At 32.0% G+C, this 26,033-nt stretch overlaps 2 protein-coding genes across 8 annotated transcripts; one reads left to right on the plus strand and one right to left on the minus strand.

The window, feature by feature from the left end:
- Nucleotides 1-9,313: 9,313 nt before the first annotated feature.
- Nucleotides 9,314-16,342, minus strand: LOC110268429 (putative recombination initiation defects 3). The gene is made up of 11 exons (XM_088504770.1): nt 16,161-16,342; nt 14,886-15,028; nt 14,521-14,671; nt 14,225-14,359; nt 14,050-14,102; nt 13,768-13,962; nt 11,455-11,520; nt 10,707-10,865; nt 10,409-10,499; nt 10,079-10,282; nt 9,314-9,408 (listed from the first exon to the last, which is right to left on the minus strand). The coding sequence occupies exons 1-11, from the start codon at nt 16,234-16,236 to the stop codon at nt 9,314-9,316; spliced, it is 1,368 nt and encodes a 455-aa protein (XP_088360896.1). The 5' UTR covers nt 16,237-16,342.
- Nucleotides 16,343-18,639: 2,297 nt separating this feature from the next.
- LOC107621436 (U-box domain-containing protein 33) lies at nt 18,640-24,301 on the plus strand. Of its 7 annotated transcripts, none has more exons than XM_088504508.1 (10): nt 18,640-18,840; nt 19,120-20,269; nt 20,433-20,531; nt 20,612-20,732; nt 20,818-20,922; nt 21,036-21,378; nt 21,577-21,714; nt 21,857-22,387; nt 22,582-23,337; nt 23,635-24,301. In XM_088504508.1, the coding sequence occupies exons 2-10, from the start codon at nt 19,990-19,992 to the stop codon at nt 23,812-23,814; spliced, it is 2,553 nt and encodes an 850-aa protein (XP_088360634.1). In that variant the 5' UTR covers nt 18,640-18,840; nt 19,120-19,989; the 3' UTR covers nt 23,815-24,301. The 7 variants fall into 7 exon arrangements, with proteins under 7 accessions (XP_088360634.1, XP_088360632.1, XP_088360633.1 ...); XM_088504506.1 differs by having other exon boundaries at nt 18,689-18,840; nt 20,406-20,531; XM_021114582.2 differs by lacking the exon at nt 18,640-18,840 and adding an exon at nt 23,397-23,459 and having other exon boundaries at nt 19,857-20,269; nt 20,406-20,527; nt 20,608-20,732; nt 21,574-21,714; nt 23,635-23,772.
- Nucleotides 24,302-26,033: the final 1,732 nt, after the last annotated feature.

Raw genomic sequence — 26,033 nt, forward strand, 5'->3', positions numbered from 1 at the left:
AGGATTATGGTACCAAATACAAATACAAATACAAATATGACAGTTGAAGTTAGCTAGATTGAAGGCCCCACACAACATGTCTTCCTATGTTGGTGTTTTTTGTAGCTAAAAAATTAAGGGAAAAAAATGAGAAAAAGAAAACTAGGGTGGATCTAAATTATAATTTTTTTTTTAAATTATGAGTAAGACTCGAATTTGCTACTTTTAAGTGAGAATGAGAAGACCAGAGACGAATCTAGAAAAAATTAACAATGGGGCAAAAATATATAAAATAAAATTTATGTATAAATATTTTATTTTATCTTTTTTTTTTCATAGTATACTCTAACATAATATATCAAGGATTAATCTGTCGTGGATCTGAAATTCATTTAAGAGCCTGTCATTATCTAATAAATTATTATATATACAAAATAAAATTTAAATTCTTGATTCTTGCTTAAATGAACTACTGATGTTCTAAGACATATTTTAAATACCTTCTAATTAATTAGTATCATGAAGCTAATTATTATTATTCTTTTAGTTAATTTATTTATTTATTTTAGGAATAAATATAATATAATAAAAAAATAAATATTAACATTTATATATAATTATATTTTTTTATCAAATTTTTTGTGGGGACAAATAACCCCTCTTACTTCTACTTGGATCCATGCTTGAAGAAGACTATACTATTTAAGTTATAGATCGTTGGCGATCTAAATTATAGTTAGTAAATGAAAGATTTATCAACTTAATCAAGATCATTAACTACTACATACACATGAAGAAGACATAACATTTTATTTAAAAAAATAGTTACATATGTTATTAATTATTAAATAGAAATAAAATATTTAATTTTTATGACAATTATCTTAAGATTTACAACATATCATGAAACAATAACTAATTAGGTGATAACATAAAATATTTTAAACAAGGAGTAGAACTCACTCTTTAATTAAGTCTTATCTAAGCTTTTATATTTTGTTTCTATATGAAGAATTGATTTCTTTATTTCATTAGACTACAATCTTGTTAATTAAGCTAGTTTCTAATTTAATAAGGAGCACCAAGTTTGAAACCATTTTATTTTTATTTTTGAGTAAAGTATCGTTTTTGTCCCAAACGTTTGGGGTAAGTCCCAAAGTTGTTCCTAACGTTTCAATCGTCCTATTTAAGTCCCTAACGTTTCAAAATTGACTCAATGTTGTCCTACGGTTAAGGATCCGTTAATAGAATTGACGGCGGGACAAAATTGAGACGATTTTGAAACGTTAGGGACTTAAATAGGACGAAAACATTGGGGACAAAAACGATACATAAAAATAAATTTTATTTTTATCCTTCAATAATTTTAATTTTTAATATACATAATATTCAATTATTTTTTAAATTACAATTAATCACATTACTTTCATTCTAAATAAATTAATTTGTTTATAATTTTATTCTTAAAGTAATGTAATTTTTTTATAAATAAATAAATTTTACACTTTCATTCTAAATAATGTAATTTTACTTTCATTTCTTAATCACATTACTTATAATTTTTTTAATAATTTTACACTTTCATTCTAAATAAATTAATTTTTTTATAATTTTACATTTAAAGTAATGTAATTTTTTTTATAAACAAATAACTTTTACACTTTCATTTTTAATAATGTAATTTTACTTTTATTACTTAATCACATTATTTTTTTTATAATTTTACACTTTCATTCTAAATAAATTATTTTTTTTTATAATTTTACACTTAAGTAATGTAATTTTTTTATAAATAAATAAATTTTATACTTTCATTCTAAATAATGTAATTTTACTTTCATTACTTAATCACATTATTTATAATTTTTTTTTTATAATTTTACACTTTCATTCTAAATAATGTAATTTTACTTTCATTACTTAATTACATTACTTATATTTTTTTAATAATTTTACACTTTCATTATAAATAAATTAATTTTTTTATAATTTTACGCTTAAAGAAATATAATTTTTTATAAATAAATAAATTTTAAACTTTCATTCTAAATAAATAATGTAATTTTACTTTCATTACTTAATCACATTACTTATATTTTTTTTTATAATTTTATACTTTCATTCTAATCACATTACATTATTTATTTAGAATGAAAGTGTAAAATTTATTTATTTATAAAAAAATTACATTACTTTAAGTGTAAAATTAAAAAAAATAAATTTATTTAGAATGAAAGTAATGTGATTAAGTATAAATGTGATTAAAAATAATTGAATATTATGTACCGTAAGAAATTGATATTATTAAAGAATAAAATTAAAATTTATTTATATGTTTCGTTTTTGTCTCCAACGTTTTCGTTCTATTTAAGTCCCTAACGTTTCAAAATCGTCTCAATTTTGTCCTGTCTTAACAGGCAGGACAACATTGAGTCAATTTTGAAACGTTAAGGACCTAAATAGGACGATTAAAACGTTAGGGACAATTTTAGAACTTACCCCAAACGTTGGAGACAAAAACGATACTTTACTCTTTATTTTTTATTTTGAATGAAGTTCTTTTCTATTTCATGTTTCTAAAGTTGACAAGTCCAAACCACTATGATTGAAGTCATCACCACAATATCCACAAAAACAATGAGAGAGATTGAGAATTTGAGATCACAAGAGGAAAAGAATTAACGTGTACGCCACTAATTTGAGCTTTAACTATGGGATTTCTCTTATTCAAATGATAATTTTACATTGTGCTTGTAATCATAGCTTGTCCATACCTATATTATTATATAAGTAAACCTTAAATTAAATTAAATAGTATATATAAGAAATTGAAATTTAATCACGCCATGGCAATTTTTAATTAAAAATTAAAAATATAGAAAATTATTACAAAATTTTAAAGTTAATTGCTCCCCTATTTAAGGTAGAGCATATAAATGTTGCTTTTGGGGCCTGCGTTGTTATCCACTCCTCGCACTATGATTAATTCACCCTTTCGGGGAGACACATTGAAAAAGAAATAATTTTCTTTTTTTCATAGTCTTCTTATGAAAAAAATTTGAATTGAAATATTTGGGCTTTCCTTTTTCCTGCCTTGAACAAAATGTCATCTCATCATAGAAAATTGAAAATAGAAGATTTCTTCTTTTATTTTGTGGTAGTATTACACAACCTATAGTTTCTAATATAGATAATAAGGAGTTACTTAGATAAAGACATATAAAATATCTTATTTTAAAGATATTTTATAATAATTAAAATTTTACATATATAATTAATTGAAAATTGTGTTATTTCTATAAAAATTAGATCAGACAAATTAATTTGGCCGAAAATTGATGAACTAAATTTAAAGTAAAACTAAATTAATATTCTTTTTTATAAAAAATGACTACAATAATTGAATAATTTTATTTTAAAAAATGACTAAAATATTCATAATATATACATAATAAGAATATTTTAGTCATTTTCATAATAGAGATATTATAGTTATTTCTTATAAAAAAATATTAATTTAGATCGGTTCAAGATTTAGTTCACACCAATTTTTTGGTCAGATCAATTTATCTAATCTAATTTTGACAAAAATAATACGATTTAATTGATTATATATATTGAATTTTAATTATTAAAAAATATCTTAAAAAACGTTCTAAACATCTTTATTTAAGTGATTCTCCAGATAATAAGCTTAAAAATTAATATTCCAATCTTAATTAGGCTACTATATACTAACTATATCATGGAAAATACATGCATATTATATACATTTTTTTTATATATTATTAAATAAAATACTATTTTAATTCTCAATATTTGAAATAAATTCTAATTTAATTTTTAATATTTTAAACATTCTATTTTAATATATTAAAAACTAAACTAAGATATTTAAAAATGTTAAAAATTAAATTAAATTTTAACTTAAATATTAAAAATTAAAATAATACTTTATTTTGTATTATTTATCATGCTCTTCAATTCTTTTCATGTACTTAACTTTTCTTTTCAAATACATCTCCTAAACTAACAATGAAGCAAATAGTATATATATAAGATCCCCAGGTATTAATTTTTTTGTTTTTTTTTTTCCAATGAAGATTTTTTGGCCAAAACAAATTTACTTCACTATTTCAACCGGCTAGGGAGGAGATTCGTATTGTTCTAATTAAATTATATATTAAAAATAGTAATGAAAGCGTAAGTGTGACTTAACTGATCAAATCACTTTAGCATAAACATTGCTTTTTTTGACCCGGTAACTTTCTTGTGTTAACAATTATTACGATAAAAATGATTATGGAGTTCTAAATTCGAATCCTCCGTATTATAACAGGGAAAAAGCAAACTTAAGTATATGAATAATTTTTTAATTAGCAAAACTGGTACTTTTGTTTATTGGTTTTGAAATTTAATGGCCGCGCTTACAATATTAAATATCATAATCATGATGTACCAAATTAGAAGAACAGAATAAAGTGAAAAGAAAATTAAATAAGAATAAGAATAAGTTAAAGTGATTAGAAAAGGAGACCTCATCATAATATATAATGCATGAGTTTAAGGAAATGTAGTAAAATTAATAGCACAAGACTAATCATTAAAAAAATGGACTTAATTGAGAAAACAAAATTAAATCTTAAATAAAATGTATTTACACAAAATAAATAAGTAATAGTAGCTAGTTTGCAGATCAACCACTAAAGTTTGGTTCAATGCTTAACCAAAAATGTTGGGGTTCAGACCTGAACCTAACAAGAAGAATAATAGTGTAACATATGCTTATAGCTTTGTGACTAACTGAGATTGTGTTTAATTTTTTCTGTGACTTAAATAAGCTAAAAAAAGAAAAGAAAAACAAATGAACTGTTTAAATAGAGGGACATATTTAATTAAGATTATTTTTAAATTCCTCCTAAGAAAAAGGCCACTTGATGAAGTTGTAATTTTATCGTCATTTTTGCTATAGTGTTTGTCATTATATTTCTATCTCTCATAATTAAACGAAAATCAATACATTAATTCTAATACATGATATCCCTTATTTTAAGATGATGTATAAGATCATGTTTAATTGTACTTTGTAGGATCCAACTAATTAGAAAATCAACAATGCTAGGGAACCAAGAGGGTATCAGCAAAAAACCAACCAAATGCCTCTGAGTGAATCTAAAACTTCTACGTGAATGGTGTTTATGCTAGGCATTAGGTTGTTTCTTCTATTAAGTATCAGAATGTTTCTTTTTCATACTAAATAGATGTTCTTTTATATATTTTATAAAAATTTTTTATACTAAGAATCGGGATTATTAAAAGTTCCGTGATCCCCACCCCTATTTCTCCAATATATCATTTAGAATTTTAATTTGGGATGAGAAGCAATTAATATCAAATATTATAAATTAAAACAAATAAATTAATTAAATATAATTATAAATTAGTTAAGTTATTTATTTTTTGGCTGATCACCTCTTGATTCGATATACTTTTCCTTAGAAAATAGAGGAAGTAAACCCAAAAAAAAAAAAAGGTAAAAACTGGTTAGATGCTTTATCTAAATGTTTTGCTCCTAACATGTTTCATTAATTGGCTAATAAGGAAAGAAATTAAAGCTATCCTTAGTTGTTGGAAGATCCAACAAAAGGGAAGAGTTTGTGTCATTAACTTCTTATGTGATAGTTTAAGATTATAAAAAGGGCAATTAATTGCTTCCATTTAGAGCAACACTACTCTAGTCAATTAAAGTAACAAAGTATTTAAGTTAACCAAATATCATATTAAAATTGAGCGACTCTATCTCAATGTTAAAATCTAATTCAAAAAGCAATCAACATAAACTTCATACGTATTTTGTTCCTACTTGTAGCACTTGTATATCAAAGAAAGTTGTGGAATCTATTGGAGCCATCGTCCATGGATATGATGCTTTTGTTATTAGATAACAAAAAGTCTTATAGTGTCACATCTTTTGGGACCACATATACCTGGAATCTTATTCCGAATTAACTATAGATAATGCATATATTGGTGCTTATTATATAAAAAATATTTATAGTAATAATAGACTAGATAATATAGGAGACTCTTGCTTTTAAAATAATGTATAATGTTGTTGCACAAAGTAAATAGGAAAATAATCTAATGTGAGTACATACATGGTCCAAAAAAAAAATTGAATAATATTACTCAATTTTAGTTTAAGATAAATTCTATGCAGAAATTTTTAGACAACAATATTTTTAACCATAAATTAGTATTTGTTCGTTACCTGAAGATTTCGAGTACTCGACGGTTCGGGTGACGACGAAAGGGTGAGTGGGCGGGACTCCAGAGTGACTTGGTGCGAGTTTTCGGACGTGAGTTGGAGGCTGGTGATGCCGGAGGTAGAGTGGACGAAGAGGGGGTGACCACCTGCAAAAACACTCCGACGATCAAGTCAGTGTTCGTACGAGGTGATAGTCAAATTGAGTAAGATGATGCGTATCTTGGGGGAGAGAGCTGACTTTTTTCCCTTATATACTGTGCGGGCCCATTAAATGGCCTAGCCTACTGGCCAAGAAACTTTTGTGAGCTGTCCTGGTCCACGTGGAGGGAGCAGATCGCTCCGGACATCGGGTCGGGATTTCGGGTGCTGCCCAATGATACCGACCCGACCGGTTTGCTGGGCGTGGTGACTTGAGCCGTAGTGGCAAGTCGCGCCTGAGGGGCCGACCCGTCGAGTTTCCTTATCCTGGTGATTCGGGCATGGGTCGGAGGCGGTGTCCCCGACTCGCCGGGTGATCGGGCTAGACCTGTGTGGGTCCGTAACAGTATTCTTTTAAATATTTTATCTTTATTAACTTTTTAAATATTGTATAACTAATATATATATGGAGAAAAAAAAAACATTTTTTATGGAGTATTTAAGAATTTGTCCTACTTTGTAAAGAATCTTTGAACAAATATACATATTTAAAATTATAAAATACAGCACTAAATTACTCATAAAACATGTTTCTTTTAATTAAATTATTAAGGCCTCTCTCTCACATTTTTCCTTTCCATACACACACTTGTACCTTTTTACTTTGAGCATGGCAGCATTGAGAAAACAGTCTTTTACTTTGCCTTTAACCTCAAGGAACTCTATATAATTAAAGGTATGAAAGATTGGTGGTGGGTGGTGGAAACCTAACACATTGAGGACCACCAAGAACTAGGAAGTGAGGAACCACTCCAAATTTAATTATTCATAATAAAGCATACATTGTCATCACATGCAAATGCAGATATATCGAGCCATTTTGCCTTTCATTTCAATCTTATTCTCTTTCACCTTTCTCTTGAATTTGTGATATTTTTTTACTATAGTAAGTTGCATTAGGGGAAGGAAGGTGGATGAGTCAGTCAATTGGAAATTCTGCTGATGAATAAGGTCATAGTTACTTGCTGAATTCTCAATCTATCTATAATCTATGTACTTAGGTTGTTAGGTTTATGCTATGTTTGTCCAAAGGGATATTAAGCTGATGGTAGTTAGCCTTTTGTGAACTTTTTTTTTTTCTTTTGTCACTGGGGTTCCTTTTTTTCCCTTTTCTTTCTTTCCTTTTCACATCAATATTTGCACTATAAGAAGTTTGGCTTTAGATCAATATTTGCACTGAGTCTAATATAGTTATTATAGCTTTTATAAGAGTTTTGGTATTTTTTTTTTCTCGTCCCATCAGCTAATTTGTTAGTTGTGTTACATCAATTAAAGTCTAATATAAATCATAATTGTAATTTATCATGCATTTATTAGTTAGGTCACTTTCAAATTAAATGTTGTCAATTTTATGTTATGTTTAAGATATCCAATTATAAGCGTTAAAAGCTATTTTCATAACATCACATCATCTAAAAATATACCGTTAATTATTTTATAAGATTTTGGATTTTTATCAATATAATATTATTTGACTTTTATAATTGAGTTACACGAGTTTATTAATTCTAGTGATTCCAGCATGAAATTATGTCAGTGACAAAGCTAGATATATCCTCCAGTACTAATCATAAAATCCATCCCCTTGGATATATTGTGTGTGAAACTTGTAGTGTAGTTAACTTTATTTCTCTTTGTCCAACTCCAAGCAATGCTGCCTAACTTTCTTTTGACTAATAATAATATCAGGTAGGCTAACTCCAACAACTGGCTTTTAAGCTTTGGATGCCCCTTTTTTGTAATCTCTATCGTTAAAAGTGATCTCAATCCATATGCTATCTAGAATAATAAAGTAAAAGCAAAGTTGCACTGCACTGTGGGGATAAATAAACAAGACTTGAATTGAGATGGGACCAAAATCATTAACAACTGTCCTTGACCAACATGAAAAATTCTTGATAAAAAACTAACAAATTAAAATTAGTTTACGTTTCAACACATTTATTTTTAAAAAACTTAAATTTTGTATTTAAAACAACCTTAACAAATACTTTAAGAACACCTATTTGCAATACCCTTATTTTGTTTACGTTGTTGGTCAATAAAATTTAGAAAAAAAATGGCAAATTATTACATAGTATAACATATGATCAATTTTTTTTACATATTTGTGACCATTTTTATTTGTTGCTTGTATATATTGAGAAACGCTCTGGGACTGAATTAAATTGCTTTGGACAGTAACGGGCTATGATACTACACACTGGACTCGTTAGCAAATATAAATTTCAAGCCCATCCCAATTCCTATTTTGTTAAGCCCATCCCAATTCCTAAAACTAAAAAAAAAGCATGTTGACATTTCTTTTACAAAAAAAGCCATGTCGACATTATCCGACTTTATCAAAAGCGAGAACTTAATTCCCAAAAAAAAAAAGCAAGAACTTAATGATTGATGAAACATGTTACATAGGCATAAGGCACACTACATGATAAACTAGATCACCTAGCTTTGTTGACCCAAGAAAAAAGGGTCACCTTAATGGCTAATGCTTTTGGTTTGACATGCGAGACATGAAGCATATGAGGTTCGTAATAAGCTTAATGATTAGTAATTTGTTTGCTCTGCGTTAAGCTATGGAATAATGAAGCTAAAGCTAGTTAAGGATTCATAAAATCCGAACCTCTTGTGAGCTAAATAGAAGAAACAAGAAATGGTATATGTATATGGGAGTTTCCTTCCACATCTTAAAGCAAAAGTCTTGCCTGCAGAAATGGCATTCACATTCTTAAATATTAAAGCAGCACTTGAAAGAATAAATGAACTTGTAAACTATGGACTTTTGATATTTAAACCTTGGCAGTTGGCAGACATATTATGTAACTGAAAAAATAAGAGTAGAAAGAAAAATTTACTTTCAGTTGATGATTACAGCATAAGAGACCTTCTCTTGCGCCTCCTTGCTTTCTCCAAAATTCGCTGGGTTTCTTCTTGTTCTTCTTTGGTCAAATTAGCAAATAGGTCTGCTCCATTTCCAGGAAACACATCTTTAGTGCAGTTATTGTTTCTATTAAAATAACGATTCTATATTGTATTACTATTATTACTAAACTGAGGATTCAGAAAAGTATTGCCAGAATTTTGATAGAAATCATATTAACACTAGGAAAGAATTTCGTGAATGGAAAAATAATGTTTAATAACTTATATTGAAGTGAGTAAAACAGGTGAAGGAATGAAATTAACAAATTAACAGAGGAAATGTCCTCAAATAGTCTCAATACAATGTAATATTGCTCAATAAATAAATTGTATAAGTATGAGATAAATGAAATAGGCAAATGAGGCAAGTGTGGTGAAAATTCAACAATCATCCATAGCATCAAGGGCCTATTGGAAAGGTAACTGTCCTAGGACATAAATGCCAACATTGGGAGCCACAAACTTATATGGAAAAGGAGACAAAAAAACAAAATGTCCAATTTTCAGTTTACTAAAAAGTTGATAACAATTAGGACAAGGACAAAAAAACGCTTCTCTCTATTGGTTCAGTGTTTGTATTATTTCATTATTTGTTCTAAGAAACTTACCAAATACACTCCCAGTATCTCGGCAAGAAAAGAAAAGCTCAGGGAAAAAGAATTATTAGTCAGAGGGAAAATTTAAACAAGATAAACAGAGGGAAGATTGTACCAATTGGCCGAGGACGAGGGCCTAGCACATACTCCTCCAATTTTGTATTGGGCTTCCTCACTCGTGTGCTTCTCCTCACACCCTCATTCTCTTGGCTAACTGCTGCTTGACCCTCACTAGTAACTAACTTTCTGTTAGTGATTTCCCTTTTTGTTCCTTCTGTGTTGATGTCAGCTAAGACATTCTTTTTGCTCAATGCATTAGCTACAGTTATATACATTAGAAACCAAACAATATGGTAACCTACTCAACTAACTATTAATAGAATAACTAACTTTTAATGTCTGATACTAGGATATAAAAGATTTCATTATTATTTTTGCCAAGTACCTTCCTTTTCTTCAGCCAAGCAGGAGAAACCTTCCTCAAACTCTTCATCAGATTCAATGACAATTGGACTGTCTCTTCCACCCCTTACACACTGTCATTCAACCATGGAAAAAATTCATAAATCATATATAAGATTTCTCAAATTAATTAGGAGAAACATTTTGAATGAAAATGAAGTGAAAGCTGTCACAGTCAAGTGCAGGAAGCAAGACTACCAAAACTAATTTGAGTTAGAAAGTGCGCAGCTTTCTCTGATCAAGAAACCATGATTGGGATGATAGACAAATTTTGAAGATACCTCATTAATGGATGGTTCCTTTTGCTTGTAGTTCTTGGACATTCTGTCTGAAAAGGTGACTTTCACTTGTTTTACTGTCTTCAAACCTCCCATTTCTACCCCTGGAGCTACAGTATCTTCTAAGCTCATAATACCTTTACTGAAGTCATGAAAAATCTTCTGAGCGTTCACAACAAAAGCATTTTCAAAGTGCAGAATTACCAGCAGCAAATAAAAGCATTAATGATATGTGGAAAATCGAAAAGAAAAATAGTATAAAAGAATCATAACACCTGAATAAACACAGACATTTATCAGCTAATATGTAAAAGTGGATAAATAACAGTAATAACATTCATGATTCAAATCTCTTCACATTTGTTGTGAAAACTGAAAAGCATACATGTTCCTGTAAGCAAAGCTTAACAAAGGCTTTCATTAACTAATATAAATAAAGGTATGGAACTTCCTGATTGGGAAGACACATTGGTGTTATACTATTATAGTTATAGGCAAGAGTTGTGCTTACTTAGCAGGAGGCTGATGCATTTCTGGTCTGGCAAACTGACTGCAAATATTCTGCCAGCTAGAATATATCAGATTTTTTCCCCCTGAAACTATGCTGCTCACAGAGGGACCAGGAAAAAAAAAAAAAAAACAAGAGCAAGGTAATCCCTTCACAGTAGGATTTTTTTCCAGAAAAAGGTACAAAATAATCTTCTTTTTACCATAGGAACTATCAAGAAATTCTGTTGAGTTCATAAAGCACCTTTGAAGATTGATTAGACTGTATCAGATCCTTGTCGTTAAGATTTCTAATAGTACGAGAGATTTCCTGCTCATAAGTGAAAGTTTCAGAGTAGAGGTGAGAAAAATGAAAGAACATGCAAGCGAGATGAGGCCGTGACAGAAAACAAATGAAAGGAATTTTAGAGGTTAGCATGCAAAACCCAAAAACTCCCAAATGGGAAACAATATACAATTGACAGTCTGGTATAAGGAAAATTATATAACACTATAAGAAAGTTGAGTTGCGATACTTATAAAGTGATAATGACATGTAGAATTCAATATTATGGCAATTAAATGAAACAGAAATGTTACGGGACTGCAGGACACGTTTAACAACTGGAGAATAGGGATGGCATAGTCTATTATTCCACAAAGTATAACTATGTTTTCCAGTATCCATCATATCTACAGGACCAAATTATTTACAGAATCAGGACTAGGTCCAAAAACTAGTATGAATATTCATTTCACAGAACTCCAACCAGTACTAAAACTAGAAGAAAGCTGAATCTTTAGATGTGGCAGCGGAAAATTGTGAGAAGTTGCACAACCCGTGTGACCTAGTTGTGCCTTAATGAGCCATTGCAGATGGGCGATGGTCAAGGTCTCCCGTTCAATAATATTGAGGGTATGCATATGAAGAGGGATAGGCTGTAGGGTGAACTTCTGACAGAAATTGACGCTGTGAGAGTGGAAGAGGAGCCATGTAACCACCAGGGTGTTGGAGACCGAATTGCTGATATGTACGTGAAGGTTGAAAGATTAGATCATAACCACGATCGCATGCGGCAGCCTCATGACCATGCCTGCCACATACTTGACAGATAACAACTCTAGACCCACCAAATTGTCCGCCACTACAGTCTTGAGGTCCAGAATTTCCAATTCTGCCTCCATGAGCAGGAGCTACTGGTGCTTGATACCCACCAGAACAAGCAAAGCCAGCAGCATGCAAATCAGGTGGATTCATGGAAGGATTAAAAGAGCGTGGTTGCCGAAAAGACTGGTTAAGTGCAACATTACCTGAAAATGCATCATTGGCGTTATCCTTGTGACGCTCATCGAACCATGCTTCGAGGATAAGCAGAAGTGATTCGAGTTTAGGTATAGTCAATCCACTGAATTGGTTATCGGCAGTCGTTACTAAGAGGACAAAATTATTATACTCTCGAGGAAGCCCGTTCAAGATAATTTTGATGTGTTCTTCGGTCGTGATCGGTCTTTTGGCGAAGGCTAATGCGGCCACCAGGGATTTGATGTCGAGAAGGTACTCGCTCACTGTGCGAGAACCCTTTTTGATGTCCCGCAACTCTGAAAGATACTGATGAGCTCTTGCTCCAGCCCGGGAATAAAAAAAATGGTGGATTTCATCCCACAGCTGCTTTGATTGATTGCAGCTAAAAAAATGCACAAGCATTGGCTCAGATATTGACGATAGAAGCCATGTTAGCAGGAGCTGGTCCTTTTGTTGCCATACAAGAAATTCAGGATTCAGAATACCACGAACTTCGTCTTCTTGAGACATGAACTTCGGTGGAAGTTGGGAATCGCTAGCAATGTGTTGCTGCATATTATGGCCACGAATCGCAGGCAACACTTGCTGTTTCCAAAGAAGATAGTTCTCCTTGTTGAGTTTCAATGAAATCGGGTGAGAAGAAATGACAAGATTTGAGTACGCAGTGGACGGAGATGCAGCGGGGGAAGGATTGGCCATGGAAAGAAGCTCAAGATTCCGTGAAAGATTCTGAGCAGAGGAGAGGAGATGAAGGAAAATGCAGGGGAAAGAGAAAGTCAAAGAAAATAGACGAATGGAAAATACCCAGAAAGTTTCTACTGAAATGAGAGTTATAAAGCTCGGATGAGTGGAATCACAACAGCTTCGTAACGAACTAGTAAGTTAGTAACTACTCTACAGCTGTAAAAATCAATCCATAACTGTCTACCGGATTCACAACAAACTCAGAAGTCAGAACCTATAACAGGAACTGCAACAGACTAACCGTTTTCTCCAAATAAAAATCATTTGTAAAGGCAGCATTTGGTTGACAACCATCACGGGGACTTCATTTTATTATTAGAGTCAAAAAGCTTATGAACATGGGATGGCGCCATTGGCATTATATTTTTAAAAAAAAATGTCAAAAGGGTTTCCAACTGAGGGTTTAATTTAAGGACACATTACACTTTAGAAATAAATATCTGTAACTAACATTGACCAAAATGCTAAAAATTTAATAATATGCTTGCATGGATAGTCATTATTATTTGGTCATTGCCATATCATACATGCCTGCATTTCAGTGGCGGAGTTATGGAGATCAATTTGTAGACTTCGGAGAGAAGCTTCAATTAGCTGAGGCAAGGTTGAAACAACCGAATATACTTCCTGTAACTTCTCTTGGTCTGTAGTACCCTTGCTCATTCGTTCCAATAAAGATTTCAAGCTCTCTTCAATTCTTGCCTTAGTTTCTTCTTGTCCGTTGGTCTGATTTAAATCACAGTCAGTCTGCTAAACTTTGATATCCACTGATGTTTAAAATCAGGCAAGTCACGATCTAAATCAGATTCTTACTATTAATTGGAGTGAGTTATCCTGAGCAATCAACTTCTGCTTTATGCATCCCACTGAATTGAAAATGCATAGTTAAAATAATATGCTATGTCATAAAATAACAACCTTCCGTGAATACAATTCCCAAAAAGCTGTTACAAAATATTTTCAATGCATTTGAATATGAATCACTTACTCTCTAGGGTAACTTCCTTTGTTTCTTTGTTTATTTGCATTACGTCGCACTGAACAGAATCCAAGATCATTGCAAACCTCCTCAATGAAGTTTCCATCATGCCAATTCGGTGTTCAAGTCCATCGTTTAATTGACCTGCAGCACAAACAGTATATTTATCAGCTTAATTCACATGCACATGCACATGTAAAAGATAACATCAAACTACAACCTACTTATATATGTCAAATGTGAAAGCTAAAAGGTGTAACCGTAAAAGCTTTTGAAACAAATCTCACACTACTATGAACTAATACCCTTACTTCTATGCTCTGGAGGATTCTGTTTGACCTTCAGATTGGATGAAGATTTTGAGTTCAGTGTTTGACTCTCTTCTCGTGAATATGTAAGATGGGGGAAGCTAGAAATATTCCTCAAAGAGTTCTCCTGCTCTTGAGAACCAACTCTCTAGAAGGATGAAAAGTACATAATAGACGCAGAAACAGTATCAGGCATTGCATATATTTATGTCTATAGAGTAATTTTTACAGTCAAGTTTATTTGTTTTTGTGAGGGGAGGGGGGGGGGGGGTTACCAACTTTAGCTAACTTGTGTAACTGGAAAATGACATTCTTTATGAGAAATTGGAAATCCTGCATAATCTAAGGTTGCAATAGTCAACCTGATAATTCGTCACAGCCTCGTCAAGAGAGTTTTGGGAGAAGTGAGACAACATTCCAGGCTGAGATGAGAGTCCCTGAGAAAATGATAGCTGAGATTGCTGTGACGCTTGCACACCACTTGGCACAGTGTTTGGTCTCCTAGCCCTACAAATTTTTCATCTTTTTTTTATTGCACAACAAATAAGCAAAAGCCACAAGAAATTATCAACACTGTTGAACCGTATCACTACTGGTTCCACAAAATTATCAACACTGATGAACCTTCTTAGTACTGGTTCTTAGTACTTAGTCAGATTCAGACACAGCAAACTCAAAACGTCAGATAAGCATGAGAATTTTGGGTTCTTCTCAGTCCTAAAATCACTTATAGTAAAGCCTTCAAGTACAAGCCATTTTACTCTTAACTAGGAATTATACATCCACATTTGATCAGAGGATCCAAACAGAGCGATAAAGAAAATTGAATGTAGGAAATGCCACTGAGTCAGAAACTCAACAAAGAAAGGGGGAAAAAAGTCTTCAATCAATGAATCAAACAAAAATTGGAATAACATCAGTTCCACCAACAATTTAATATCAAATTTCCTCAACAAATAAAGGGCTAAATGTAGTATATAAGTCATTTTAACCAGGTTTATAGATCCTATAACTTTTCAGAGGAATTCAAACAGATCATTATAAATAATTAATAGAAAGTAACTCAGGCTTGAGTTCAGCGACACAAAAGAAAAAGAGGTCTAAATCTACAATTTTATGTGATTTTTTTTCAACAAATGAAAAGAAGAGATAATTGAAGTATAAGACATTTCAGCTAAGTTTCAAGATCTGATGGCTGTTCGGAGAATCCAAACAGAGATTTAGAGGTAATTGATAACAGGATCTGCAACGAAATCAAAATTTCAGCCAAAAAACAGAATCAAACGTACAACTGGCTGAATGACCTTCAAATCTACAATGCTATCTGAATTTTCTCAGCAGAACTGAAGCTAAGTAGTTAAACCATAAACGAAGTCATTGTATATATAAGCACTAACACGAATCGCAATTTAGGAAGCAATCAGAAAATCAACAAAATGATAAACACAGAAAAATCCTTAATGTAGCAGTTAATAAGAAAATTTTCTCAGCAACAAAATAATCGGATAAATAAATGAATGAACTAGTTGAACATGTGTGAGAGTAAACCAAATCGTAATCGTAAACAAAAAAAAGAGAGGAGAATGCTAAGTGCGTGAAATGACGAAAGGATTGAAGCTGAAGAAACCTTGAGTTGTGAAGGATTGGAGGAGGAGGAAAGACGGGAATGGAGGACAGATCGGAGACCTTGTTTATGCTTATCCTTCTTCTCATCCTCTCGATCTGGATCTGCAGAAGCGTTTGGATGTTGCGATTGCGAATCGGTAATCGTTGTAAGGCTTTTTGCGATTTGGAGAAGAGAGAGGAATGATGAGTTGCAGCTTGCAGTAGCAGTAGAAAGCAGCTCGCAAAATGAGAAGATTGGCGGGAAATGAGTATTTATATCATGCACGTTGGATTTCGGGGTTGTTAACATTTAAATATTTTATCTAAAATGACTTATTAATTATGAAGATAATAAACAACAATCCAAAAATATCTAATAATTTTTTGAACATTAATTAGTTAGAGTTGAGGTAAAACAATTTTAAATTCCAAAAAAGTAAGATGTTTCATATAAATTTCTTTTTTTTTTTGGTTTGCAAGAAGGTTTTTTTTTTTTTGGACAATCCCATGATGGGCTACAAGGAGACAACCCAGAAAATAATTCAGGAAAATAAGAAAATTATATTGTCATGGCCCAACACACATTTAGCCCAATGATACCATCCAAATAGAAACATGACTTAGGTCCAATTAGGCCTAGTAACAAATAGGATACAGTAAAATTTGAATTCTACACTAATTTTATTTTCGGATTTAAATTTTCTATAAAATTTAACTCTATAATCTCTCAACTTTCATTATAATCGCACCCTTAAACTCTACGCCCAACTCTATCTCCAACAAATTAATTTCTTTTTTTCAATTAAATACAATATTTAATCATTCTATATTTCATAAATATATTAATAAAATAGAAAATATAAAATTAATTTTATATTAAAATTAAAAAAAAACTAAATTATAATAAAATTTAAGTTAAAATTACAATATATATATATATATATATATATATATATATATATGAATTTGATATCTATCATCCTCGTTATACATATATAATAATTTTTAATTATATATTATAATATATCAAAAGAACATGTAAATCGGATAGAGTTAAACTTAAATTTATATCAATCTTAAGCATAACTCAACTCATTTTATTCTCAATTCGACCTAATTTAAATTAGATTATCAATTCCTATCTAAATGAGTTAGGTTGAATTGGATACCCATATCATTAGGTTATAATTCTATATATATATATATATATATATATATAACTAATTAGTGACATATTTTGTGTCATTGTATGTATGGTTGAATTTCTTCCTCCAACAGAAGAGAGGAAAGAATCTCTGAGAGGCCAGTTTGTGTTCTTTCTTCCCAAATCACAACATTTATTAGCTCCAAAGCTGAGGAGGAAAATTCAGAGAGGTGTTATGTGGCTGAAGATTCATATGATCATATTCCAAAGAATATTCTAATATGGATAAGGATCTAGTAGACTAATACCCTTTCTAAGAGAGGGTCATACTCATACTTCATTACTTCTATTTATATGGTCATGTACCTCTCTACCTGCAGTTTCCATGCATGTATAATAAAGGCCCACAAAACGTAGATTTTTGCAATCTTGTCTTCATCATTGCCAGCATATTTATCATAATTAAACGTGCATTATTATACAATAAAAATGTCTATATAGTCAAATTTCATTAATTATTAATAACTCTTTTTCAAATACAGATACCCATCTCTGTGATTCTAATTTTGATATATTTACGTATTAAAATATTTTACACAATTGTCTATTCATATTTATTTTGTTTAGTAATTATTTATGCTATTAATAGAAAAAATAGTTATTTTTATTGCAATGACGATGTTACGTGATTACAACTATAAATTAGCAAATCTCACAACATATGTAATTATGTATTAGGAACTAAGAAGCCATCTTTATAACTGATTAAATGTTTCAAAATACAATCATTGAAACTCCAAATCATCTCTATAACTAGGTAATATAACGTATGTCCCGCTGTATCGATAGATTTATATAGTTTTGGTCTCTCTCACCATAACAACTGATAATGAATCATAATACTATTTTTTCCTTATCATTGTATTTGAATAAGTCTTTGCTTTAACGTTGGAGTTTCCTATAAGACATCGTGTGAAAGGGTTCCTATGAAAATCCGAAAGATAGAAGCCAAAATAGAGTGAGCGACAACTTCGGAGCTTCTCTAATAATGTCAAAAAATTAAGGTGGAAACTCATGTATAGTTAACTTCATGTGAAGTTGATAACTGATAGCAGTTAGATAATTTGACTGATTAGCTACATTTTTTATTTAACGACTCTCAACTATCAACTTCATTTTAAATCGATTGCATCTGAGTTTTCACTAAAAATTAAACCAAAGTCACAAGAGTGATGACCACTCTCTGACTCTCACCGTAGAAATAATATTAAGTTGTCTCATTGTCCTCACTTTCTGTTCACTAACCTTAAATGTTGTAAGTATTTCTTCCTCAAAATATCTGATCTTAAATTTGAGTTCTGACAACTGTCATGAAAAAATCAAGGTTAAGAAAAGGATATTCAAAGAATACTTCCAGAGCTTTTGAACAAAAAACAAAAATACTTCAAACTTGCAAGACTTCTGTCACAAAATTTTGTACAATAAATTGACTTCTAGTTCAGTTTGATAATTTTGAAAATATATCTCACAAAAATTCTACTTGACCAATTGAGTTGGTAAACTTTCTAGTTTCTACATACATTTTTATTTTTAATATTGGATTAACAATGGTGCTTTTTTAATTGTAATCTACTGTGATATTTTCCTAAAATGCGGGATGATTTAATTTACGGAATACAAATCGGATCGTCCGATTTTTAAGAGATACAGAAATCGGACCGTCTCCCATTTGTGTACTCCAAATTTTTTTAATTTTTTAGTAACTCCCATAGTTTTAAAAAACACCAAAAATTACCATATTAAGATATAACACTCATCTTACTTCTATATCCAAATTTTTTAGCCAGTTTTTACATTGTATTTTTATTTAAGTTCCAAAGATAAATCTTGGGGTCCACACTCTTTCTGTGAAACTTCCTGTGTGCAGCTGTAACCTGTAAGAGAGGCAAAGGGTGCAACAACATAGAAGAGACAATGAAGTGAAGACAAAACTGGTCCACAAGTTACTTGAACTGTTCATGTCTTCATACAACTACCTAGTTTCCATTCCTTTCCTTTTTTCACATTTCTTTACTTATTTTTTTATATATAATAAGCATTGTCGTCTTTACTTTGTTGCATCCCTCAAAACAAGGATAATCTTTTTTAGCATAATACATACATTATTATATTACTATGATTGGTGTCTATGGTCCAACTTCCAATGAAGATTTCCCAACTTTTTATCATTATATGTCATTTTCATGTTGGTTCTTCTAGCTCTAGGAGAGGCTGAGAGAGAGTACCCTTTACCTTTTCCAATGACTTGCTGATGAAAAGGATTCACCTTTTCACGCACTTTTTGTTCCTATATATGAAGAATTTCATGAAACATGGGAGCAGGACAAACACAGAGTTTTGTGTCCCTATTATGTGCATGTTGTAGATATATAAAGATGCAGATTTTACAGTCTTATTGTTTTTAGTATCTCTTCTTGAGTGGGAATTCTATTCAAGCAGTGGAGTTTGGATTACTTTGTTTAGGAGAGAGTAAAGCAATTTTGATTTTTCTGTGTTCCAGAGAGATCATTTTTGGTGGGTTTGAGAGATTTTGATGACTAAGTTTCAGGGTTTATTGAGATGGAGGGTGTAATAGGGAGAGAATTCCAAATTTTTGGAACAGAAAGTTGAGTTTTTTTTTCCTTGGGAGAAAAGGCCTTTTAAGAGAGTCTACAAGCATGGCTGTGGTGAGTCCTATGAGTCCTGCTATGGCTACAACTCCACACCAGGTCTATCCCACCACGCCTCTTCGCGGAAGCGAGGTTCCATTGATCATGAGTGGCCTGAGAGAAGCTGCAGAGGCATCTAGTCCAAATGTGGTTGATGACATTATCCATGTTGCTGTGGCAAAAGATGTGAAAGATAGCAGGTTGAATCTGATTTGGGCAATACAGAATTCTGGAGGAAAGAGGATTTGCATCCTTTATGTTCATGTGCCAGCAGCTACAATCCCCATAAGTAAAAGTTTACAACATTTGTATCATCCAATTTCTTGATCCTTTTCTTTGATTTGTTTTCCTTAACCTCCTCATTTTGTTATATTGTTGTTGAGAAATGAAAATGGTGTTTAACTTAACAATATGTTTGTCTCTAGTGGGTGCTAATTTTCCAGAAAGTGCAGCCGGAGAGCATCGAGTTCAAGAACATCGAGAAAATGAAGAGCAAGGCATGCGTAATATTCTGAATGACTATCTTCTTATCTGCAGAAGAATGGGGGTAAGTATTTTCAAATTTCTCTCATTGCATAGGTAGTATGGTTTGTGAAACTCTTTGATCTTTGGCTAATTATGATACAGGTAGAGGCAGAGAAACTGCATATTGTTGATAAGGATTGCATTGAAAAAGGGATTGTAGAACTTATCTGCAAGCATAATATCAAGAAGCTTGTGATGGGAGCAGCTTCTGATAAGTACCATTCTAGGTAAGAAGAAGATTACTTGTAGTATTCTCCAATCTCAATAAGTTGATATTAATGTTTTGAACTTTTGATTAACCTCAACTTGCAGGAGAATGACAGAGCTCAGGTCTAGGAAAGCCATTTATGTGAGAGAAAATGCTCCTGCTTATTGTCATATACAGTTCATCTGCAAAGGATACCTCATATACACAAGGTATAAGGAATGCAGTTTTGATTTGAACACTATGCTTAATATTTACTCATCTCAAAAAGCTTGTTTATGGATTTGATTATCTTGGTACTGATGTAAGCAACTCATCAACTCAGGAATCTCAGTTTGGATGGAGGTAATGTAGAGGTCAGGTCTCCTTTGGCACCTCAAACGCCTAGCCGTTCGCCTTCACTTGGACAACAATTATATCGCCGAGTAAGATCTGTTAATGAAAGAAATGGAGGGAGAATGTCACTTGCTTCTCCAATCAGGTTTCTCATGCAACCAAACAGGTTTGGTAGAGAAGGAACTTCTAATGGCTCAGATGTACTGTCTAGGCCAGCAAGTCCTTTGGTTTCATCAAGAAGTTCTGTTAATTTCATTAGTGAGCCAAGTGAGAATGCATCAGCCTTGAATTCGAGTAGTCCTAATGCGATTCAAGCATCTCCTAGCAGGCTGGTATACAAATACTTTTATCTCTCACAGTTTTTGTGATTGCTGTTGGATATGTTCATGTTTCTCTTAAACTTCTTTTCAATTGATGAAGAATGTTTTTCGCTTTCCAGCTAATTCGCATCAACGAATAGATTCTGTAATGTATGATTGTTTGAGCTTTAGGCTGATGTTTTGAATTTTTTCTTTATGGTTTGCTAGCAGGATAGTGAAATGGATGAGACTCTCTATGATCAACTCCAACAGGCCATGGCTGAAGCTGAGAATGCAAGGCAGGATGCTTATCAAGAGAGTATTAGGCGTGGGAATGCTGAAAGGAATGCCATTGAAGCGATTCGCAGGGTAACTTCCCTCTTTTGAGTGCTTCTTATTCATTATGCAATCTGTAAAATGTGCAGCAATTAAATTATTATATCTAGTGTGCTAAAATTGCAGTTTGATTCTCTATCTAATCGCGATCGATGCTTGAAACACCTTTTGACAGGCTAAAGCAGCTGAAATGAAGTATGAAAAGGAGGTGAAATTGAGGAAAGAATTAGAGGAAGCAATAAAAAGAGAAAAGGAAGAAATAGATTGCATGAAAAGCCAAAGAGAGAAGCTTAATGAAGAACTCCAACATGCCTTGCACAAGAATTCATTGCTAGAAAGTAAAATTGCATCAACTCAACTTATGTTAGAGGAGTTAGATCAGAAGAACAAATCTGCTATGGACACATTAGAAAAGTACAAGCAAGAGCGCGAGGATTTGCAAACACAGCGCGATAATGCCTTGAAAGAAGCTGAGGAGTTGAGGAGAGAAAAACAAGGAGAGGCCTCAACCTCACATGTATTTCAACTCTTCTCAGAATTTTCTTTTGCTGAGATTAAAGAAGCTACCAATAACTTCAGTCCATCCCAAAAGATTGGAGAAGGTGGATATGGAAGTATATATAAAGGTATCCTTCGCCAAACCGAGGTAGCTGTGAAAATGTTAAGCCCTGACAGCAAGCAAGGACCTAAAGAGTTTCAACAGGAGGTAGGATAGCTCACTTTTTTTGTGATATTTTCAAAGTGAAAACTCACGTGCAGCTGTCTTCATGTAAAGCTGATAGTCATCTTCGTGCGAGTAGCCAACTAAATTGAAATGCTTAAATTGTTGTATGCCTAGCAACTAAACAAATTTAATAGTGAAACAAGAATATATTGACCATACTTCTGGGTTTGTTTCAGGTTGAGGTACTAAGCAAGTTAAGGCATCCCAATCTGATCACACTAATAGGAACCTGCCCAGAATCTTGGACTCTTGTCTATGAGTATTTATCCAATGGAAGCCTAGAAGATCGTCTCAGCTGCGAGGATAACACACCTCCATTATCATGGCAAACTAGAATTCGCATTGCTGCAGAAGTGTGCTCTACTCTAGTGTGTCTCCATTCTAATAAACCTCACAGCATAGTTCATGGTGATTTAAAACCAGCCAACATTCTCCTTGATGCTAACCTTGTTAGCAAGCTAAGTGACTTTGGAATCTCAAGATTACTATCGTGTCGCGAGGATTCTACTACACAGTTTTGGATAACTGATCCAAAGGGAACTTTTGCATATATGGACCCTGAATTCTTTGCTTCAGGGGAACTTACACCAAAGTCAGATGTTTATTCTTTTGGAATCATATTACTAAAACTGTTGACTGGTAAACCAGCTGTGGGAATAGCAAAGGTAGTTGAATCTGCTTTAGTTGCTGGAAAGTTGAATTCTCTCTTGGATCCCTTGGCCGGAGACTGGCCATTAGCACTGGCCGAAAAGCTTGCTCGCTTGGCTTTGAGGTGTTGCGAAATGGAGCGAAGGAACCGGCCGGATCTTCATCTGGAAGTATGGAGAATACTTGAACCTATGAAGGCTTCTTTGAGTGGAGAAAACACATTAGGACTTGGTTCTCAAGAGCTTTGCCAACCCCCTCCTTATTTCATTTGTCCAATTTTCAAGGTAACTTTTTCTTTCCATCATTTTTTAGTTGGTAGAACCTCACGTGCAGTTGTTTTCAGGTGAAGTTGATAGCTAAGAACTGTTAGATGATTTGACATGTTTGACTAAATTGACAACTACACGTGAGTTTTTACCTTTTTAGTTTATGCATCTTAAAATAAACACTTTAGAAATGATATTTTTGGATCTCTTTATTTGTTGTAATTAGTTTGATATATATGTGAATCATAGAGCTTTAGATAAAGAACATTTGTCTAAGAAATCTCTCCCTCATTAATCATTGTTTCTACTTCACAGGAAGTCATGCGAGATCCTCACATGGCAGCAGATGGTCATACTTATGAAGCCGAGGCCATACGAGGATGGCTGGACAGCGGCCGCGACACTTCGCCGGTGACAAATTCTAAGCTTGTAATGCACAATCTTGTTCCTAACCATGCTCTCCGCTATGCAATCCAAGACTGGCTTGAAAGCTGAAAGTACCTGAACAAGCTTTGTCAAGTTTACTCTGCTCATTTTTTGATTAAATTGTAAGGATCTATCTTGATCCTTATACCAAGTTTTTAGGGGAGGTTTTCTAAGGTAGAAACTCAAGTGCAGTTAATTTCATGTGAAGTTGATAGTGGAGAATCGTTAAATGATTTGACAGGTTTGACTAAATTGTCATTTAATAGCTCTGGACTATCAATTTTATTCGAAGTTAACTGCACCTGAATTTTTTACCTTTATCTAATTGCATGTTCTGTCAGCACTCTTTGGTGTTACATATAACTTTACTTTTGTATAGTTTTTATATCAATGTAATTTCATTATGGTAAACAAATATGTAGCATATATTGCTATACTTATATTAGCAGAACCATAATTTGTTAACTTTTTGTTAATATTGAAGCAAATAGCAACTATTTTGTCACACTTTTTTTTTTGTGTGGCGAGATTTTATTAGTACGAATTTGACTAATCCATCTCAATTTGTCAAGTGACTAAGAACGATATATATACTTGTACTATGCTTTTAACAATTTCAAAGCTGCATTCAAAAGCTCCAAACGCCAAGGGAAGAAGCACTAATATGAGTGAAAAAGAAACAAAAGTGAAAAAAAGGCAAATCAGGTTGCAAGCTTTTGAGTATTGACGCATAGATCCACTATTTTGGTATTATAATAATATAAAACCACCATGAACAGTGCACCATCATTTTTGGTCGGAAAGGCACTTTCTAAATAGATTCTTATATATTAAAAATTTGAATTAAATTCTTATACTTTCAAAAGAAAAAGAAATAATATAATTTAATAAAATTATAAATGATCCATTAGTTATAACTTGGTTTAAAAGAAATCTATAGGCTCAGAATTTAAATAAAGTCAAATAACCAACCTCAAATCATCGCAAGAATCTCTCTACAAATCTCTCTAAACAAATTCAAATTGGTTGCAAAAACGCAGTTACCTGATTAGTCAAAACTCCTTAAAACAGTTACAAAAATACTGATAAATTCCCTAAACACAATAACTTTATAAATTTAAGTGACTCATTGAATCAAATCAAAGGTACGTTATTCACTCTTAATATTACTCTTACTTCCTACATCTTTTTTAACTTGAGTGTTGAAGTACCTTTGTACGTGTTCACCATAACCATTTCTTTGAAGATTCGACGTATATCTCATCTTATTTGAAGAGAAATAAGTTCAAATATCGAAGAACGAGTTATACCTTTTTTTTTGGTCGGTGGATTAGACAACCCCTAATCCTAGGTACACAATACACCGACACACTCTTCACATATTTTATCATATTTTTTCTCAAATACATTCTCTAGAATTTAAACCCTAGACTTTAAGACAAAGAGGAGAGAAAAATGCCATTAAAACCAAGGCTCATTGGCAAGAACGAGTTATACCTTAACGCCGGTTACTCCACACAGGAACAATAGAGATTTTCTTTTTCTGCTGACACTGAGGTTAATGGGCTAAGGATCTCATTAGCATATTGGGCTAAAAATTCCTATTTGGGCCCCACCTATTATTCCGATTTCCAAGTGTGATCTCTGCCACGTGCCGGTTAATGCAATTTGTGATTAAAGTAATAAAACAGAGGTTATGATGCTGTCTTAACAGTACGGTACATACGGAACGCAATAACCGGTATCCGGTAAAATGTACGCAACCTTTTCCGACGCGCGATGTGTGAACTCGAAGAAAGTGGCAAGTGGAATGGACCACACAAATTGTAAAGAAAGCATAATTAATTATTTAATTACTGTATATTACTAATATTCTATTCTTCGTCCACTAAAAATGAATTAGATGTTACAATTATTGTTTGTCAACAACATATATGTTTGAAGATTGTGACAGTAGAAGTGAAAAGCTTCTATTCTTTATCTCAAATATTATCTATTCTTATAAAAAAATTTCTTTAATAATTAATTCGTGTAACGTAGTCTTTATCAAGTTGTTAAATGTTTTGTCACAAGTATTTGTTTATTAAAACTGGAAAACTTTAGAGAATAATATGATATATTATTAAAATGAAATTTTAATGTGTAAAAAAAGGAAATAATATTAAGTAAATTCAATAATCAGATATCATAACTAGATCTAGTGATCTATAGATATAATGTAACTAAGTTAGTTTAGATTTAATTATTTTGTTAGTTTCTATAATTTTATCAAATTTTTAATTAGGTTT

Source organism: Arachis ipaensis, chromosome B2 (assembly GCF_059453495.1).
Source record: "Arachis ipaensis isolate K30076 ecotype BB chromosome B2, ASM5945349v1, whole genome shotgun sequence".
NCBI lineage: Eukaryota > Viridiplantae > Streptophyta > Magnoliopsida > Fabales > Fabaceae > Arachis > Arachis ipaensis.

Bases quoted from the DNA above. Each gene is read 5' to 3' on its own strand.
- LOC107621436 (XM_021114579.2), top strand. From the start codon at position 19,990: ATGGCTGTGGTGAGTCCTATGAGTCCTGCTATGGCTACAACTCCACAC. The intron at 20,923-21,035 runs GTATAAGGAATG...TCATCAACTCAG, and splicing joins GGATACCTCATATACACAAG to GAATCTCAGTTTGGATGGAG. The intron at 21,379-21,573 runs GTATACAAATAC...ATGGTTTGCTAG, and splicing joins AAGCATCTCCTAGCAGGCTG to CAGGATAGTGAAATGGATGA.
- LOC110268429 (XM_088504770.1), bottom strand. From the start codon at position 16,236: ATGAGAAGAAGGATAAGCATAAACAAGGTCTCCGATCTGTCCTCCATT. The intron at 14,360-14,520 runs GTATTAGTTCAT...TTTGTGCTGCAG, and splicing joins TCCAGAGCATAGAAGTAAGG to GTCAATTAAACGATGGACTT. The intron at 10,500-10,706 runs GTATCTTCAAAA...GTTGAATGACAG, and splicing joins AGGAACCATCCATTAATGAG to TGTGTAAGGGGTGGAAGAGA.